Raw genomic sequence first — 17,209 nt, 5'->3', positions numbered from 1 at the left:
AGGCAAGATCAAGTATTTCCATGTATGTGACGAAACATTCATTCAACAGTGTTATAAAACAAAGCTGTAAAAACTATTAATATACACAATTAAAACTAGTTATATTGTTTCATATGAACTACAAATAACAAGTAATAAAACTTGTTAAGTAGTAATAAGACTTTCAATTTGTTTCATTGAAAAAATTGCATTCAAACGGTAAAATAAAATTTTAATGAACTAAATAATTAAGATTTTTCACATAAAATTTAAATTTTCGCATTATTGCTTTTACCTTAAAAGAATCTGCTTAGAGAAATATTACAAAGTTTTTCTTTAAATGATAATCACTATTTTAAATAGCAATACATAAACTAACTAAAAGTTTTACTTGTTTCTAATAAATAAAACACAAAAAAATTAAACTCAATAGCATTACAGCCCATAAAGAGTCAAAGCTACTGTGCTCATCCCACTTTTCTTGTTTGTTGTCTCAGGGGTACCGATGCAGATCTTCCATTTACGTGGTCAGCCGAATGCTGAACCCTCAGTGTTTATTCCCCAAGCATGATTATTACTCATTTTATCGATCCACTGAAAGGATGAAAGACTGAATCAACCTTGACAGGTACGAAGATCGAACCCCAGACCTATGGCACGAGCGCACCAAAGCGCATCATTCAACCGCTGAGCCTCTTAATCAATATGTTAAAAATATGACATTATATATTTTCAAATTTCTTTTTCCAAAAGGAAAAAATGTCGCGTATACGAATTCGAAGATGCGGATGAGAACTTCTTTTGCTAGTTTTTCGCATGTAAATATATTCCACTAATCAGTTCTCATCCGCATCTCCGAACTCACATGCACAAATTTTTTCTATGCAGGGTGAATTGCCCCCAAAATTTAGAGCGACGCTTCCTAAGAAAGTGAAATATTGCGTGTGTTTTGTTTAGTAGAAATGCTGCTGAAAATTTTTTCTTCAATCTGTTTAAGAGATTAACTGTAAACTGCTGATTAATCGAACAGTCAGCTGCACAAAAACAATCACAAAAACACGTAAATATCAAGAAACTTGTAGACAAGAAAGCCAGATTTAAGTTAAATCTATTTTAAATACACTTGCTTTTATTTTATTTTAAAATGGATGCTGAAAAATCTTCATTAAGTACCTCTTCTGTAGGTCGCTGTTCCAAATTGTTTTTATTAATTGTTTCGTTAAATATACAATCAAAATACATTTCATTTTTAAAATTGCCATTATAATATTAGCCTTTCTATTACTTATTAAAACTTACGGGGAGATTTCCCTATTGTGATCTGTCGCAGAATAATCGCCAAGTCTTGGAAACTTCCGGGCAGTAGCCCTCGAGAAACTAAAAAAAAAACATCACAGAAAGGGACCAACTCGAAAGGTATAACTCGTAGCCACCCTCGGGCGAACATCTACATATTTTTTTTAAAAAATTTGCAAGTTTAAAATCTATTTGCCACCTTGGCGATTGTAGTTGGCGTAACAGTTCCCGATACTGAAATATCCAACATACTTACTATATATATCATTTTAAAATTTTTAACTTTTGTAGCTCAACTATTCGGGGATATTTCCATATCGCTCTCCGGAAGTTGCTTAGACTTGGCGATTATTCTGCCACAGATCACAATACGGAAATCTCCCCTCTAGGGTGTCTACACTAATTGGTTAGTGAAGACGGATTTTTTTAAGAAGCAAAATCATACACAAAAAAGTACTTTCTTTGAATAAATATAGCTTTTTATTTTCTATGGGTACGAATTTTTAACCCCCAAAATATATGGAGTAGCTGGAATCTCGGAAATGTAATCTCTAATGATAATCAAAAAATGTTGAGTTGTAAAGTATACAAACTTATACATCATTCTAAAGAATGTATTTTTATATTGCAAAATACAAATAGTTCTCGAGAAATCGAGTTTTAAGAAAGTCAGATATTTAAAATTTGATTTCTCAGAAATTATTCGACTGATTTTATTTACAATTTGTAATTTGCCTTATGGAATTATATTCTTTAAAATGAAATAAATATTTATACACCTTACAATCAGGGGTCTGTTTAATAGAAATTTGGGTCCGTTAACGGACCCTTCACAAAATATTTTAACTTAAAAACGGACTCTTCACAAATTTGTTTATCTTCATTATTATTTTGTTAATCGAATAAACCCTTTCCAGAGCAGAAAAGAAGAAAGATGGATGTAAACGAATTAAGTTTTGTCTTCGGCAGACGATTCTTCAATTATTCGTCCGAAATTAATATTCTGCGTTCAGCAGTATAGGCTAAATACCAAATATTTGTATGTTGCATCTCTAATTTAAAAGCAGCAATTGTTGTTTATTTTTTGAAATTTAATTTTTTTAATCATAATTTTACAGTGTTGAGCATAATCTTGTATGTCTTTAAAATTTAAAAACTCTTTGAAAAAATTTTTTTTGAAATAACGGACCCTATTTGCACAAATTCATAAAAGCGGACCCTGGTTGAAAGAATGTGACTAATTTTTTCACAAAAAACGAACCTTTCACAAATTGTCTGGACAGACCCCTGACAATTCAAAATTTTTTTTGTTTATCCTTAAATAAAATAAAAAATAATTATTAAAAATTATTTTTTTGCATGAAGTTTGGAGTAATAAAATTTTTAATTACATACAAACAGGGGTCTGTCAAAGCCAAATTTACTACCGTTTAGCGATACCTTCACAAATTCAACTTTAAGTAAAACGGTAGTTTCACAAAATACTTTTTCTAAAATTTTATTTTTGTATCCCGTAAGAAACAATAAATCCATATTTTGTGTTGATTTTTTAATATAATTTTTAATTTTCACAAATTGTGTCTAAATTTTCCCAAAATAGGTGCTTCTCAGAAAAACCTAGACAGACCCTTGACAAATGTGTTTCAATTTGCTTAAAAAGTTCTCAAGATATAACAAAATAGACAAAAAGTGAAATTAGCATTAAAGGGTCCGAACTTTGGACTGCTCTCCTAGCCAAACTATTATTTATTTCCCAGCTTGCAACTATACCCTATATTTTGAGGGGTCAGAAATTCCGATCCCTCGAGAAAAGGGTGTGTTTATTCAAAGAAAGTCTGTTTTTGTGTCTAATTTTGTAACTTATAATATTGTTTTCACTATCTAATTAGCATATCTGTGGTCATACCCTCAAACCATTGAAACTGAATCCTAGTATGCAAAAATCTGATCATTACATCAAAAGTTATTCAGGGCAGTTCAATTATTTATTTGCGCTCTGTATACATATCTGATGACCTTATACTTTTTATATTATGATTAATGCTTGTTTCAATTATTTTTAATTTCTAATTGGATAGAATCTAATATATGATGTTGATGAGATACTGAATGTGCTTTACTGGTTCCATGTTACAGAATTCTCCAAGTTTTATATTAATTTATTTTTCTCTTTAAAAAATACTTATATGACATATATATCTTATAATTTCTCAATTTTATATTGTAATTGTTCATTTCATTTAATTTTATTTTCTATTTTGATAGAAGTATGGGATATTGTGTTTGTTATTTAAGGGTATTTTATTAATTATGAGAAGTTTTTATGAAAGGAGCTTGTTTTTGTAAGTTTCAGGATCTGTTTTATATAGTTTTATTTATTTGTAAACTTTCTTTTTCTGCCGAGATATTAATATTTCAATATTTCTGTCTTTTTAGCTTATAGATTTAAAAGCAGAACTTCAGAAAAAATATGATTCCTTCAGAAGTTTGAAAGTCAAACAAAAAGCAAGTCAGTTAACAAAGGTCACTCCTTTAAAAAATAAGGTAAACTTTCATAGTTAACGATTCTTAAAATATAGTTTCCTTTTTTTAACAATCACTGCATCAACAACCCCGAATGCACCAATCCAACATGTCACTTGCCTAACCAAACTTCGTTTAAATTGGGGAGTATCTTTAGTTAGCTCTTGTGGCAACTACCAAGTGTGTCGCTGGACTACAGAGATGCGAGGTTAACTTTCTGATATTTAGTAATTTGCATTTCTTAAATATAAATTTCCAGAAAAAATTTTATGTAATTCTTATTAGCATCAATATTATGTAAACTATTATAGGCTGTGGTCACTTGAATCAGTTCATTTTCTCTTGTTGGTCAGTCGCTGTTTTGCTATTTTAGTGCTGTTGCTAGCTTTACTTTTTAGTTTATCTCGTAGAAGAACATTTTTGAACTTAGTTTTGTGCACTCATTACTCCAACAAAAGGTGCCATGAGAGTGAAATGGTTAAAGGGGAGTCAATGTATGATTTAACTGAACACTCTTCAGCCACATTTCTTGAAATTCCTGAACAAAGAGTTGCCTGGTGACATTTAGAGTTACTAAAAGTTGTCTACAAAACTTTGATACTATCTGTGATTGTCTTTAAACAAAGAACTGATACTGCTTATTGTTGTTCATTAAAGTTAAATATCACTAATATCATCTGCATAATTAATTCTGCTGCTTATAGTTCTTGCTGGATTAATATTTTTGTATCATCTAACTATGGTGTTCTTGTTAACCAATGCATGTAATGTTTCTTTACTATGTAGTATCGAAAGTTTAAAATATAACTTTATGTTATTTTTCCTGTAAATATCTCCATATATTTTGGGATTAAAGCTGTTATAATCTCATTATTTAAAATGAACTTGTTTAAGCCATTTTTTTTAAATTGATAATCAGTATAATTCCAAATTTTATTGTATTTATTTATTTATTCGCTTTTTTTTTTTTTTTTTTTTTTTTTTTTTTTTTTTTTTGCTTGTTTATTCTTTTATAAGTAACTTTTTATTTGCTCATCTTCTTTGCACTAATTATTTACACAGTGCATGACGAAAATAAAGAGTTATGTGTTTAATGTTATGGAAGGAAATTTAAGCATCAAGGTTTAGAATTTCAACAATATTAAGAGAGTGATAAAATATTTTAAATTAGTATAAATTTATATTGCCACTGACAAACATAAGAAAGATGTGGGTCTCTCCTAATTTCTAATTTATTTAGTATTTATTTTTTGTATTATTTATTAAAATAATATTTTTGTTATATGAATTTATATATCATGCAATTATATTGGTTATTTATTTATAATATTCAGTAATTATCAGTATGTTTTCTCTGATAATATCATATTTGAATTGTCACAAATTAAATTATGTATGCATGGATATACACAGTTAAAAGAAATGCATTAAGCAATTATGTATTAAATCTTTTTTATTGCAATTTCTTTTAAACTTCTTTTTTAGAGTTTTTAAAAAACTTTTTTCTGCATTTTTAATACAAGCAATTGTAGAAAAGGAAACAGTCTATGTAAATTGAAAAATGAGTTTTTGTGTCTAATATCGTTAGGAATGTTTCTTTAATTAATAAACGAAAAGCTTTTTCTTATGCTTATCAATTTAGGAAAAAAGCTTATCAGTTTTTAAAAAAATTACTTATCCATACAATATTTTTTTTCCTGTTAGTTATAATTTATAATCCGAGCTGAAATGCCATAATAATAATTTCAGAAATCTTTGATAGCTATGCACCTAAATTTGTTTCTCAAATCAAATTATATTAATTTTCAATGTTAAGAAATTATTTAATATGCAAATTCAGTTTTAAAAAGAAATCTAATAATAAATTTGTTCATTACTGTGAATTTTTTTAATGATCAACAACTTTATGTTTATTGATAATTTCTTTTGAAAAAGTTGTCAAACTTAAAGGATATAGAAAAAAAAATAAAGTAGTAAATGTTTATTTCTCATAAAAATTTATACTATATTTTAATAGGGTGAAATAGTGAAAGAAAAAAAAGTTAAGCAACAAGAACCAGCAGAGCCAAAAATTGATAATGAAGATCTTGAGTTGAAAAAATCAAGGTAGAGATTCTCAGTTTTTATTGACAGCTTTAATTATTATTTAATTATATAATTTTTTCCATTAGCTTCTTAATCTTTATTGAGAAAAAAATCAAAATCTGTATTTATTAGTGCATGTTTTAATTTAACACTACTGCTATTCTACTCAACCATTCTGATTAAAATTAATCTTAATTTGTCATATTTTAGTTAGTGTTTACATTTAAAATCTATATATATATTTCTTTTACACAGCGACAAAAAAAGCCTCATTACAACTCCCCGAATGGCAACGCTAGAAAATCGACCAATGATTGTCGNACTCCCCGAATGGCAACGGTAGAAAATCGACCAATGATTGCTGCTAAAAATGTTCCATGCCAAATCTAGCTGAGGTGGCTCAACATATAGCGCTTTTAAAAACGGAAACTGAAATAACCAGAGAGAGCATTCTCACCAAATGTGATCTCTTCCGAAACTCACCCTATCAGCTGCACAATCTCATACTATTATTGAAGTATAATCAAAAGACCTATAAAATTTTGTGGATTTGCAATGTACCTAAGTTAGTAGCGAGCGAAACGAGCTTGATTTGCGAAGCAAACCATATAAGATTGCGTACCAATTTTCGGGGGTTGGCGAGCATTAGTGAGCTGGGGGCGCAGCCCACTAGTATTGGAGAAAAATTTATAATTTTAAAAATATATATTAATTAATTGCATTACTATGCAAATTTAAAAAATGTGAAAAGAGCATGAGTAGTGAAATAAATAATTAAAAATCCTACTATAATTTTGATTCTATCCTATAGTGAGGAACCTTCTATAGCATTGAAACACAGAATGAAGTACTTAAATTTATTGAACTTCTGTGTTGCAATGTCTAACTATAGAACTATTACTGACTCTACTATATCTACTCTATAGACTCTACTATATCTACTCTATAGACTCTACTATATCTACTCACTCAGATCAACGGGTTCATAGATCTGGTCCAACTTCGTCAGGCCAGATGAGGATAAGCAACAACAACAACTATTATAGAACCTAAACTATGGAAATTATTATGTGTTTGATTGACATTATGTGTACTCTTTTCAAACATTTAGCTACTTACATATAAAGTTAACCCTTATTTAAGTAATTAAATCTGTATTATTATCTGTAATTTTTGACATTTTTTATTTTTTTTAACAGGTTAGCTTTGGAAGCTAAAGCAAAGCTTTATGAAAAGATAGTGTCTAATAAAATTCTTCTTGGTAAGTCAAAATTTATGAAATTTAATCATATCACATTAAATTAATAATCTTACTGTTAACCATGTTTTTGAAATATTTGAAAAATATTAATTCTTAAATTTACTTTTACTGTCATTTTAATATTATGTCAAATTGTATCATCTTTGTTTTGATGTCTCTGCCATTTATTCTAGTGATAATGTACTTCTGCTATACTAAAATGTGTTTAGGTTTTAATAAAATTTAACTATTGTGGTTTTTAATCGTTTTTTATCAATTTTAATTTTATCAGACGGGATAACTCTCGGTATTTTATTATATTTGGACAAATGTTTTATGTATTTATAGATGAAGAACAAAAGGATAACTATTTAGTTGACTTTGAAAGGAAAGAGCTTTATAACCCAATAGAAAGTGGTAGCAATGAGACTAAAGATCCACATATTGATTCTTCCAACCATGATTCAAATAGGAATTACTATGAGTAATATTTCACTTTTTTATACCAGCATTCTTTTATTGTGTTTCATTTATTTAGAACAAATATTTTCAGACTACATTATCAGACAAATTTAGTTTCAATTAACTTTTCTTCATTCATTTATTTCATCAGAAAATATGGTGAGAAAAAAAAAGAACAATGTGAAATAAAGTTATTATTTGTATGTTGCTTTAGAAATATGTTGAAATGTAAATGTTAAGTTTGCGTTTATTTTAAAATTAGAGGGAAACAGCTTTAAGCCACCCACATTATAAACTTCTTAGTTTGCAATTTCTGGTTTGACATATTTTTAACAATTTTTCTAATAAAATAAAATAATCTAATGAGTAAAATAATTCTTTTCTAAATTCTGTATGTTTCATATTGTTATGTGTTTTATATTATTCAACTCTCCTTAAAACTTTTTTGTTTATTTCTGAATAGACAAAGTATGAAACCAGAAAGAGTTGCTGTTTCAGATAATTCAAAAAGTCAACTCACAGAAGACCCTGATCAACCAATACATTACCAAAATGTTCAATATAATGGTAATTTCTTGAAAGCAAAGTTACTTCACTATTTTATTCTCAATCTATGTTGAAATTGAATTACTGCATTTATTTCTGTTAATGAAATTTTAAATCACTTCATTACATTGAAAAATGAATTAGTTTTTTAAATAATGTTTTCAGTTAAGTTATATTTAAAAATAAGGAACTTTTTCTTGTAAAAAAGTTACATTAAATGTACTTCATTCTTTTTTGTGATAGTTAATATTTAATTTTTTTTTAAATTTGATTATTTATGTTTTAGCTCTTACATTGGTTTTTCTCATTAAACAAATTTTTGAGTGTAATTTTTGTGGCAGTTTTAGTTCTAATTCTTTACAATAGTGGTTAGTAAGATGTAGTTTCTTTGTATAATTTAAGTATTATGGCTGTTTCAGATACATTTTAATTTGGATATGATGTAGGGATATTTATCCCAGAAAAATAAATAAAATCGTTTAGGAAAAATTGATTTATTAAGTAAATATAAAATAAAAAAAAGAAAATTCCTTAAAGGGATCAAAAGAATCATTCTCCTCACATCTAGAATATTTGTGGTAAAGATATAAATTCAATGGGTGGGACATCCGTTAGTGAAGAATTTGAATTTAAAAGTAAGTGAATTGTTCCGAATGGACAGTTAGGAGCATGGAAAGAGATCCATGGTTGGCAATTTATTGAAAGATAACATAGCCAAAATTAAAGCCGACCCCTTTAATCAATATTAAATTTAAAAATGATTTGGCGGAAGGTAATCACCAAAAAGGCAGTGAGAATTAGTATAACCATGTAGCTGAAACATTTTTATGGTGAAAAATAAGCAATATAGAGTTATAAATAGTTTTCGAATTAGTCCTGACATTGAATTAATGAGTCTTACATTAGTATTGAAATAAAAGGTAGTCGTTACATTGATTGTTAAGAAAAGAATAAGATATTTTATATTCGCTTTTTATAAAGTGTAATAAAAATAATTGTTTTAATTTAATTAAAATTCAATTAAGAATGATAAAAAAAATAAGTTAAAGACATTTTAAAAACTAGAAAATATATAATGTCTATTGTGACATCACAATAATATTAGCTATACAGAAACTATTTGATCAAAAAATATATCATGCTAAATTATTTTTTTAATTTTTGAAGATTTGTTTTTGTAGATGAAATTAGTAATTTTAATTAAATTTTTGTCAAGCTTATGAATAAAATGATTCTTTTTTTTTCTAAATAGAAATTAGAGACCATGGTACAGGATATTTTGCTTTTTCTGAAGAAGAAGAGAAGAGAAAAGAACAGATGGAAGAATTAAATTCTATGAGACAAGAAGTTAGTTATTATGTTTCAAATCAAATGAATATTGTGTAAAAATATAAAAGTGACTATTTCTTCGATATCTAAAAAGTTAACAGCTGTTATTTTATGATATTTGTCATAACATCAAAAAATTTCAATTTAATTAATCAATGAATTTTGTTTAAATATGTTTCCATGGATTGAAATGCTGTGTATTTTTCAACATTTATACTTTTGATAAACCGTTAAATTAATATTTTATCACCCAGTTAATCTAATATACATTATTACTGTAAGTCTTTATTTCTCATCGTAATTTTGAATGTTCTGAAAAAATTAATAGTTATTGTAACTTCTTCACTTCTTAAAATTTTTATTAGAACAATATTTTTACAATTCACTCTCAATATAATGATCTTTGTTATTCAAATACTGAGTGTACAAAAATTATGCAGATATTGAATTGAAATGCCTGGCACATTTAAACTAAACATGTGGAATACTTAACTCGTAAATTAATTTTAAAAAAACAGCACTCCCTATTTTATTTACTTTAATAATTTATTTTTTTAAAAAGTATTTTTTTTTTTACACTTTCTTATTAATAATATTTCCTAAATTTGTTATGTTTTTAGAGATAAGAACATTTATTGTTGAAGAAAGTTTGTTTCTCTTCTTTTTATTTGTTATTAAGTTGTTCTTCCCTTTATTGTAAATTTCTTTTCAAGTATATTTTTAACTTATACTCTTTCAGACTGGAGAACAAAGGTTAAAGAATGAAAGACTACAGAAAAAAAGAAGAGCTTTGATACAAGCTCGTTTGACAAAAATATGTGAAAGAAGAAACATTGATGTCTCTGTTGTGAAAACCTATACAGAAGAATCGGGTAAAAATTGCTTATCTAAAACAAATTTTCTTTTTTTTTTCTTTCATAAAAAGTTTTATTTTTTCCCAACATTTTTTTCTTACGAAATTTTGAAACATTAGCTAAAAGACTCTGAATTTTTAAAAGAAAAAATAATTCTAAAGAATTATCTTTCATGTTTGTTTATCTCTATACATAGTTCAAAGCTTCAAAGGCTTAGTGAGATTTTGAAATAAATGTTATTAACCATACTGTAAAAAAAAAAAGGCGCAATGCACCTATTTTTATAACAAAAAGCTCTTTTAAACATACCGTAGATATAAATGTTGAACCATTTTTGAAATACTTATGAAATTCAACTTTTCTAAACTTGAATTGTGCTTTACTACAATTTATAAACTTATATCAATTTTAAGAAATAAAAATGGTTTTAAGGTTAAGAATACTTGAATCTCTCACATAAAGTCTGAAATATTAATTAAAATTAGAAACACTTATAATTATATATTGACATTAAATATTGGTATTTATTTAGTATACATCTTACTCTGGTGAGTGATGAATTTGAAATAAAAAAATTGGCATAGAGCTTGGTCACTTTCAAAATTAATTTTTATAACATATAAACTTAAATGATAGCCACGCAGAATGCACAGCACTACTATATTTAAATATTCTAACTCTTTAACCCAATCAAATCCTTATACTTTAATTAGTTTTAACCAATACATTAGCCTAATTTTTTTCACCGTCTTGCTTGCACAAAAAGTACTTTGATTTCAATATTAACTAGTTTCAAGACATGTCCACAATATTGTATTGAATTTTAGTAATAATTTATTTTAGCATAGTAGAGAGCAAAAATATTGAATTAATTTTCATCTCTGTCATGAGATAATATAAAAAATTTTAAAAAAATCATCAATGCTCCAATGCACGTAATACTACTTCCTCACACATCTCTTGACACCATAACTTTAGTTTTGTGTAATGTATTTAGACTATTGCTCAGAAAAGGCAAGCTCCGTTACCAATAATAGGTATTAAAAAGGGGGCACCATAGCAACATTTAAGTTTAAAATTTCCACAGCTATTTTAGAAAAGATTAAAAATTAACTTCCTCATAACTAAGTTTTTATTTCTCTACAAATACAAAAGTATTTTAAATTACTACTTAACTATAGCTAACTATTCAACACTACTTTTATTACTTATCACAACCTAAAGAAATTAATAATATCTATAACGTTGCCAATCAATAGAGAAAAACCAGAGTTTATGGTGCTCCATNATATACACACACAAACATAAGTATATTGAAAATTGAACATTTACTCAAATAAAGTCGAGAAAGCATTTTATGAGGCATATGGTTGTGGACTGGATAACATGAAATTCTAGAGCAAATATAATAATTACATAAGTCGGATTTGTCAAGTCTTCTCAGATTCAGTGAAATCGTTACACCTGTTTTGTTTTGCTGACACAATATTTCCTCTAATTCTGCTTATCACCTGCTGAATTCCTCCATTTCTTTTAACTGACTTATCACCGGTGTCATTTAGGTTGTTTCAAAAACAGACAGGGATCAAAATTAACAGTGACCAGTTGGTTAGTGACCACTAAAATAATACTTGGACGAACATCTAATAATTATCAATGGTTCACTGAACCAGAAACCATTCACTGGTAATTGAGTAGTAAACATGCTGGATTAAATTTATATTTGACGTTTTATTCCATTTTTCTGTCTCAAATTAGCATATATCATCATAAATAGTGAATGGAATTACACATTCTTCATAATTTTACATCTAATCTGCTTTAAAAGCTTTTTATTTACTTTTATTAATATGATTAATTTTAAAAGTAAAATAATTACATAACATTTAGTCCATACATATTAAAACAATGAATTTTAATTTATATAAAGCTTTATTTCAATTTTTCAATTTGTTTACAAAAACTATAAATTGTAATTGTTAAATTTATAATTAATAAATTATTATAAATAATAATTAATAAATAATTATAAATTCATAAATTAGGCATATTTTTTAATCTACTCGCAGCATGCGAACAAACTAGTGAAAATGTTTGTGGACTAGTGAAATCTTTTAGTTACTGTTCCTTAAGACCAGTAGTTTCTTCTCCTAGTAAATGTATTTCATTTCTGGCATCAGTTGAAACAATTCATTGCTGTTAACTAACTATATTATTTTAAATAATAGCATTATTAAAAAAATCCTTGCTTTATTTCATTAATTTTTTAAAACTTATTTTTTTATAGAAACAAATGAAGACTTGGAAGCTTCTAAAGAGGAAAAAATTGATCTCTCTGAAATACCACTACCAGAAATTAAACAAGACTCAGAGACATTGGAAGATCCAACTGTAAAAAAGGGACCTAAAATTCGACCTTGGGATATGGGAAAAGATAATTTGCAATATTATATTTCTCAAAAGAAGATTAGTGAGTTGAAATAACCTCAGTAAGAAATAATACATTCTATTTCTGTAAGATTTAATTATTACTTTAAATTCCTTTTTCAGAAACCCAAAATCAGTGGATTGAAGAAAAGAGAGAAGAACGACCCACGGAGTTTGCCCCTCCTACATTTTACAGATAGCATGTCATAACTTTCTCTTATATATTGTACATATCTATAGATAAAAATAAACACGTATAAATACAATTTTTGTTTTTTAATTTATCTTATTATTATTGTTGTTAAATGCTTAAAACTTATTAGTCTATGTAGTAAAAAGTAAGAAATTTTATTTCAAAATTCTTAGCTACTATAATCAAAATAGTATATTAAAACTTACTAAATATCAGAAAAAAGATTACTTTAGTATTTCGCTTAGTGCTATATTGGTCCCAATTTTTCCCCCATCGCAAGCAAAAACAGCAATATTAGTGTTAATTTGTTTTATGTTTATTTTTATTTGACATTAACTGTCTTGTTCTAAAATCACTATTGTTATTTGATTAGCGTCTCAAAAATGAAGTACAATTTATGTACATCTCTATATTTTTATGCAAAAAGAAAAAAAAAGATCATCAATAAATTTAGGTTTATTTCTTTTACTTATCCAAAAAAAGTTTTTTCTATTAACAATGTTGTAAAAATCAATACTTAATCTCTTTTATTCATGTTTTTTTATCCTTCCTAATTTAGCATTTTTGAATTATTTTTCTTTTGAAGAAGCAAATGAAGTATTCTATTGCAATTTTTTGTTATAACCATTAAATTGTTTCAACTCTTTTTTTTTTTTCAGATTAAAGTAACTATGGAATTAAAAATAGTATATTTTATTGTTTTTTTGCGATAAAATTTGCCTTTATAGTACTTAAGTAAAGCAAATTATGCTTTTACTTAGTTTAGTAATTTGTCCTTTTTAGAAGTAGTCTGGTACATGTTTACCGTACCAAAAAACATCCTGGATTTTTACTTTAGCCCAGTAAGAGGTCTGCTATTTGCATAACAGAATGCAGCATTAAATAAAATAAAATACAATTAAAATATTGTAAATGATTGCTGCATATATTTTGCTAGAAAATGTTTTTTAATACAAAAAGGAATAAAATCATAATACAGTACAAATTTGTTTACAATTTTACTTTGCCGAGTGGTTAGTCAGTATCTGTATCCTTGCTATCTGTGTGTTGTCCTCTGTTGTTAAAAACATTAAAAAATTTCAAACCATATTGGCTAAGCAACCCTGGTACAGCCGAAAAGATATGCAGATTTTCTAATTTATAAGTTGTTGTTTTTTTAATTAAAGTATACAAATATTTCCACACTGCATGTTTCTTACAATTTAAATTGTCTGACACAATGATATATGCTTATAGTAATATGATGTAACAGCAGTAAATATTGCAACCTATGTGTGTACCCAACAAGCAGTTTGAATTTTACCTTGGCATAATTATAAGCAAAATCCACCTGTCCTGTCATGCCACTTGACTTCAACTTAAGTAAATTATTTTTAACAAATTGAAAAGATCAATCTCGGACATCTTTATAACAATGCTATTTATATACATTGAACTGATAAGATATTTTAGTTCCAACATCTACTGATGATCTCACCTCACTAATTAATTCTGGGTGCCCTTCCACATCTTTCCAATGTCTGCAAAAATTATGACCTTCCTCAGGAATTTTTAATCTTATGGCAACATGAATAAACATTTAGACAGATGGAACTTAAGCTTTACATGCAATCTTTCTTTCCTGCATCATAAACACTATTGTTATTGTTATGTATTTTCAAAAGCATGTATTAAAATTTTAAATTTTTCTGTTGGCCTGGTGTAAGCCAAGTCACCAAACAATTTAGTTCATTGCCAAAATAATACTTAAAAAAATTCATGAATAAATATCTATATGTATGTACAACATAAAACAATGTCTAAAAAATAGTTGGCAAGTTTTGAGTCTGGCTAACAAAAAATACCAGATCTTGTTGTCAATTTGTTTTTGGGTTTTTTAATTTTAAATTCTAATAAGATATGTAGTCTTATTTATGCACAAATCTTACTATATTTTAACAATTAATGTAAGCTTCAATTTGGAGATAATTATTTTTGAAAATAAGTTTCAAAAAATCTCATTTTTAATTTTAAATTTCTATTTTTTAAGTCATTAATGTTTTCTATTAACAGGGTAAAAATGAACAAAATAGTTTTTATTAGCCTAAAGCATAAAAATAGTTGCCGAAAACTATGAAAACAGTTACCTAAATAAGACAAACAGTGCTAAATTTTTAAATCAAAAAAATTTGTATATTTGCAGAAAATTAAATACTTATAATTACTAGAATTGATTCAAAAAAATAATTTTTCATTAAAAAAAAACATACTTTTTCTAAAAAAATTTCCTCTTTGTGAATAATTGATTTAGCAAATATGTATATATTGTGAAAAGTGATTATTAAAATTCGAAATTCACCCATCGTAATATCATATTAAAAATTGGGTTTTTTAAAATCATGTAGAATTTCGTAGCAATAACTGTTGAAAAGGCGATTGAGAAACAAAATAGACTCATAATGGAATCAGTGCAAATTGAGATATTAAAATGTGAAGACTCAAATTTGTAATTCAAAATTTACAACATTGTTTATTTTTTTAATAAAAAAAATTCATTGTGTTCAGAAGTTCCCGCAGGTTGTCAACCCAATTTATGCTAAAAAACATGGCTAAGAATACAGAAAAGTCTCCTTTTCCTGAAAATAATTGCTTTTCAGAAAAGAAATTAGTTTATTCTTTAGAGTAGTAATATAGGCAGAGTGAGTGAGTCAGTCTATTGTTGGAGCTCTTAAAACTTGATACAAGCGATGGAAACTTATAAACATGTGGTAATACATGTAAAGTTTTAATTGTTAAAAATGACTAAATAAAATTTTAACATGTAAATTGAATTTTCTTTCATACAGGGTTGCCACAGACGACTATTTGCAATTATTTTTGGTCTGAGGCAACTGACAACTTTTTTGCCTTTGTTGTTTCAAATAACATAAATTCAATAAAACATGTGAGCCATATCTGTATCACATTATTAAAACATTTCAAAAATATATAAAGCAATTAAATCTTAAAATGATCAATTATTTATAAATAATGAACTTTTATTTAAAGTTTTTTTTTCCTCATCTTACAAATACAACAAATTTTCAATTGGGGATCAAAATTGGCTACAGGTGGCGCAAAGCAGAACTCTCTATCTATGGCAACTCTTTACATGTTTTCACCATTAGCATGTGAATAGTCATAAGGAAAGGATGTGCGTTAGTTTCTATCATTATTTTGAAATAGATTAAAAACTTCTAAGTTAGGAAACTATTTGGAACTGCATTAAACATAGTCCTAAAAGAAATCATCTTGGAAATTTTTGACACTTAAATATGAAATATATTATAGAAGAATAAAATATTTTAGTCTTATATTTGCATACAACTGAGAACAGAGGGAAAGGAGGAGGGTCAAGACAAGGATTCTTCCCCAATGGCATATTTAAGCATAATATATGGCATATTTAAGCTAAACTTTAGATTAGATACAATGGAGGCAGTTTATATTTTTAAAATTCTGGGAAGATTTCCATATTGGTATGTGTGCCAAAGTGATCGACAAGTTTTAGTAATTTCGGAATAGTGGGAAGTGAAAAAACAAAGAAAGAAATATCACATAAATGGATAAACTTGAAAGGTCAAAACTCAAGCGAATATTTGGGAATTGCTATCTGTTTATGTCAACTACAATCGTCAAGCTGCCAAAAGAATTTTTAACTTGCAAAAACTTTAAAACACGTGTCTAGGTTATGAGTTATGCCCTTGGAGTTGGTCCCCATCAGAATTTTTTTTTTCTTTTTAAGTTTTTCATGGGTCATTGCCAGGAAGTTTCTAAAATACCAGCATAGAATCTGCCCATACTGATATCTCCAATATAAGCTAGAGTGTATTTAAATTTGTTTTCAATTTATTACAAGTTACACAATTAGGCAATTTAAGTATGTACAGTCGAACTCGTTTATAACGAGCACAAAGGGACCGTAACATGTACTCGTTAAATCCGAATGCTCGTAATAAACGGGTCCTTAAGGCAGCCGTGCAACCAGAAGAGGGGGGGGGTTGGGAGGTCAAATTATTGAGTTTACATAAAATTGAATTAATACTTACTTACTTTAATTAATTTAATTAAATACTTTTCTTAATTTAATGACAACTATCCCCCCCCCCAACCAGCAAAAAATTTCTAGTTGCGCTACGGTCTTAAAGGAAAGAAGCAATAAACGGAAAGAAAAATAAAGGAAAAGATTCTTACCAAAACATTTATTTTTTTCATTAATCTACATATTTAAAATAGTAGTTTGTTAGCTTACTTTGA

The 17,209-nt window shown here is 27.1% G+C and overlaps 1 protein-coding gene across 2 annotated transcripts in view; it reads left to right on the top strand.

Moving 5' to 3' along the window:
• The first annotated feature begins 1,001 nt into the window (after positions 1-1,001).
• The window catches only part of LOC107436197 (coiled-coil domain-containing protein 174), a 19,809-nt gene continuing 3,601 nt past the window's right edge, over positions 1,002-17,209 (top strand). The window contains exons 1-10 of one of the 2 annotated variants that reach the window (XM_043045363.2): positions 1,002-1,159; positions 3,712-3,819; positions 5,816-5,904; positions 7,083-7,144; positions 7,472-7,607; positions 8,049-8,152; positions 9,384-9,478; positions 10,200-10,332; positions 12,602-12,784; positions 12,865-13,007. In XM_043045363.2, the coding sequence (XP_042901297.1) occupies positions 1,124-1,159; positions 3,712-3,819; positions 5,816-5,904; positions 7,083-7,144; positions 7,472-7,607; positions 8,049-8,152; positions 9,384-9,478; positions 10,200-10,332; positions 12,602-12,784; positions 12,865-12,941 (1,023 nt within the window). In that variant the 5' untranslated portion in view covers positions 1,002-1,123 and the 3' untranslated portion in view covers positions 12,942-13,007. Of the gene's footprint in view, positions 1,160-3,711; positions 3,820-5,815; positions 5,905-7,082; positions 7,145-7,471; positions 7,608-8,048; positions 8,153-9,383; positions 9,479-10,199; positions 10,333-12,601; positions 12,785-12,864; positions 13,008-17,209 lie in introns of those variants that run through there. The other variant, XM_016047805.3, reaches the window with a different exon arrangement.

This window comes from Parasteatoda tepidariorum, chromosome 3 (genome assembly GCF_043381705.1).
Source record: "Parasteatoda tepidariorum isolate YZ-2023 chromosome 3, CAS_Ptep_4.0, whole genome shotgun sequence".
Taxonomy (NCBI): Eukaryota; Metazoa; Arthropoda; class Arachnida; order Araneae; family Theridiidae; genus Parasteatoda; species Parasteatoda tepidariorum.
This window is presented reverse-complemented; position numbering and strand designations above follow the sequence as displayed.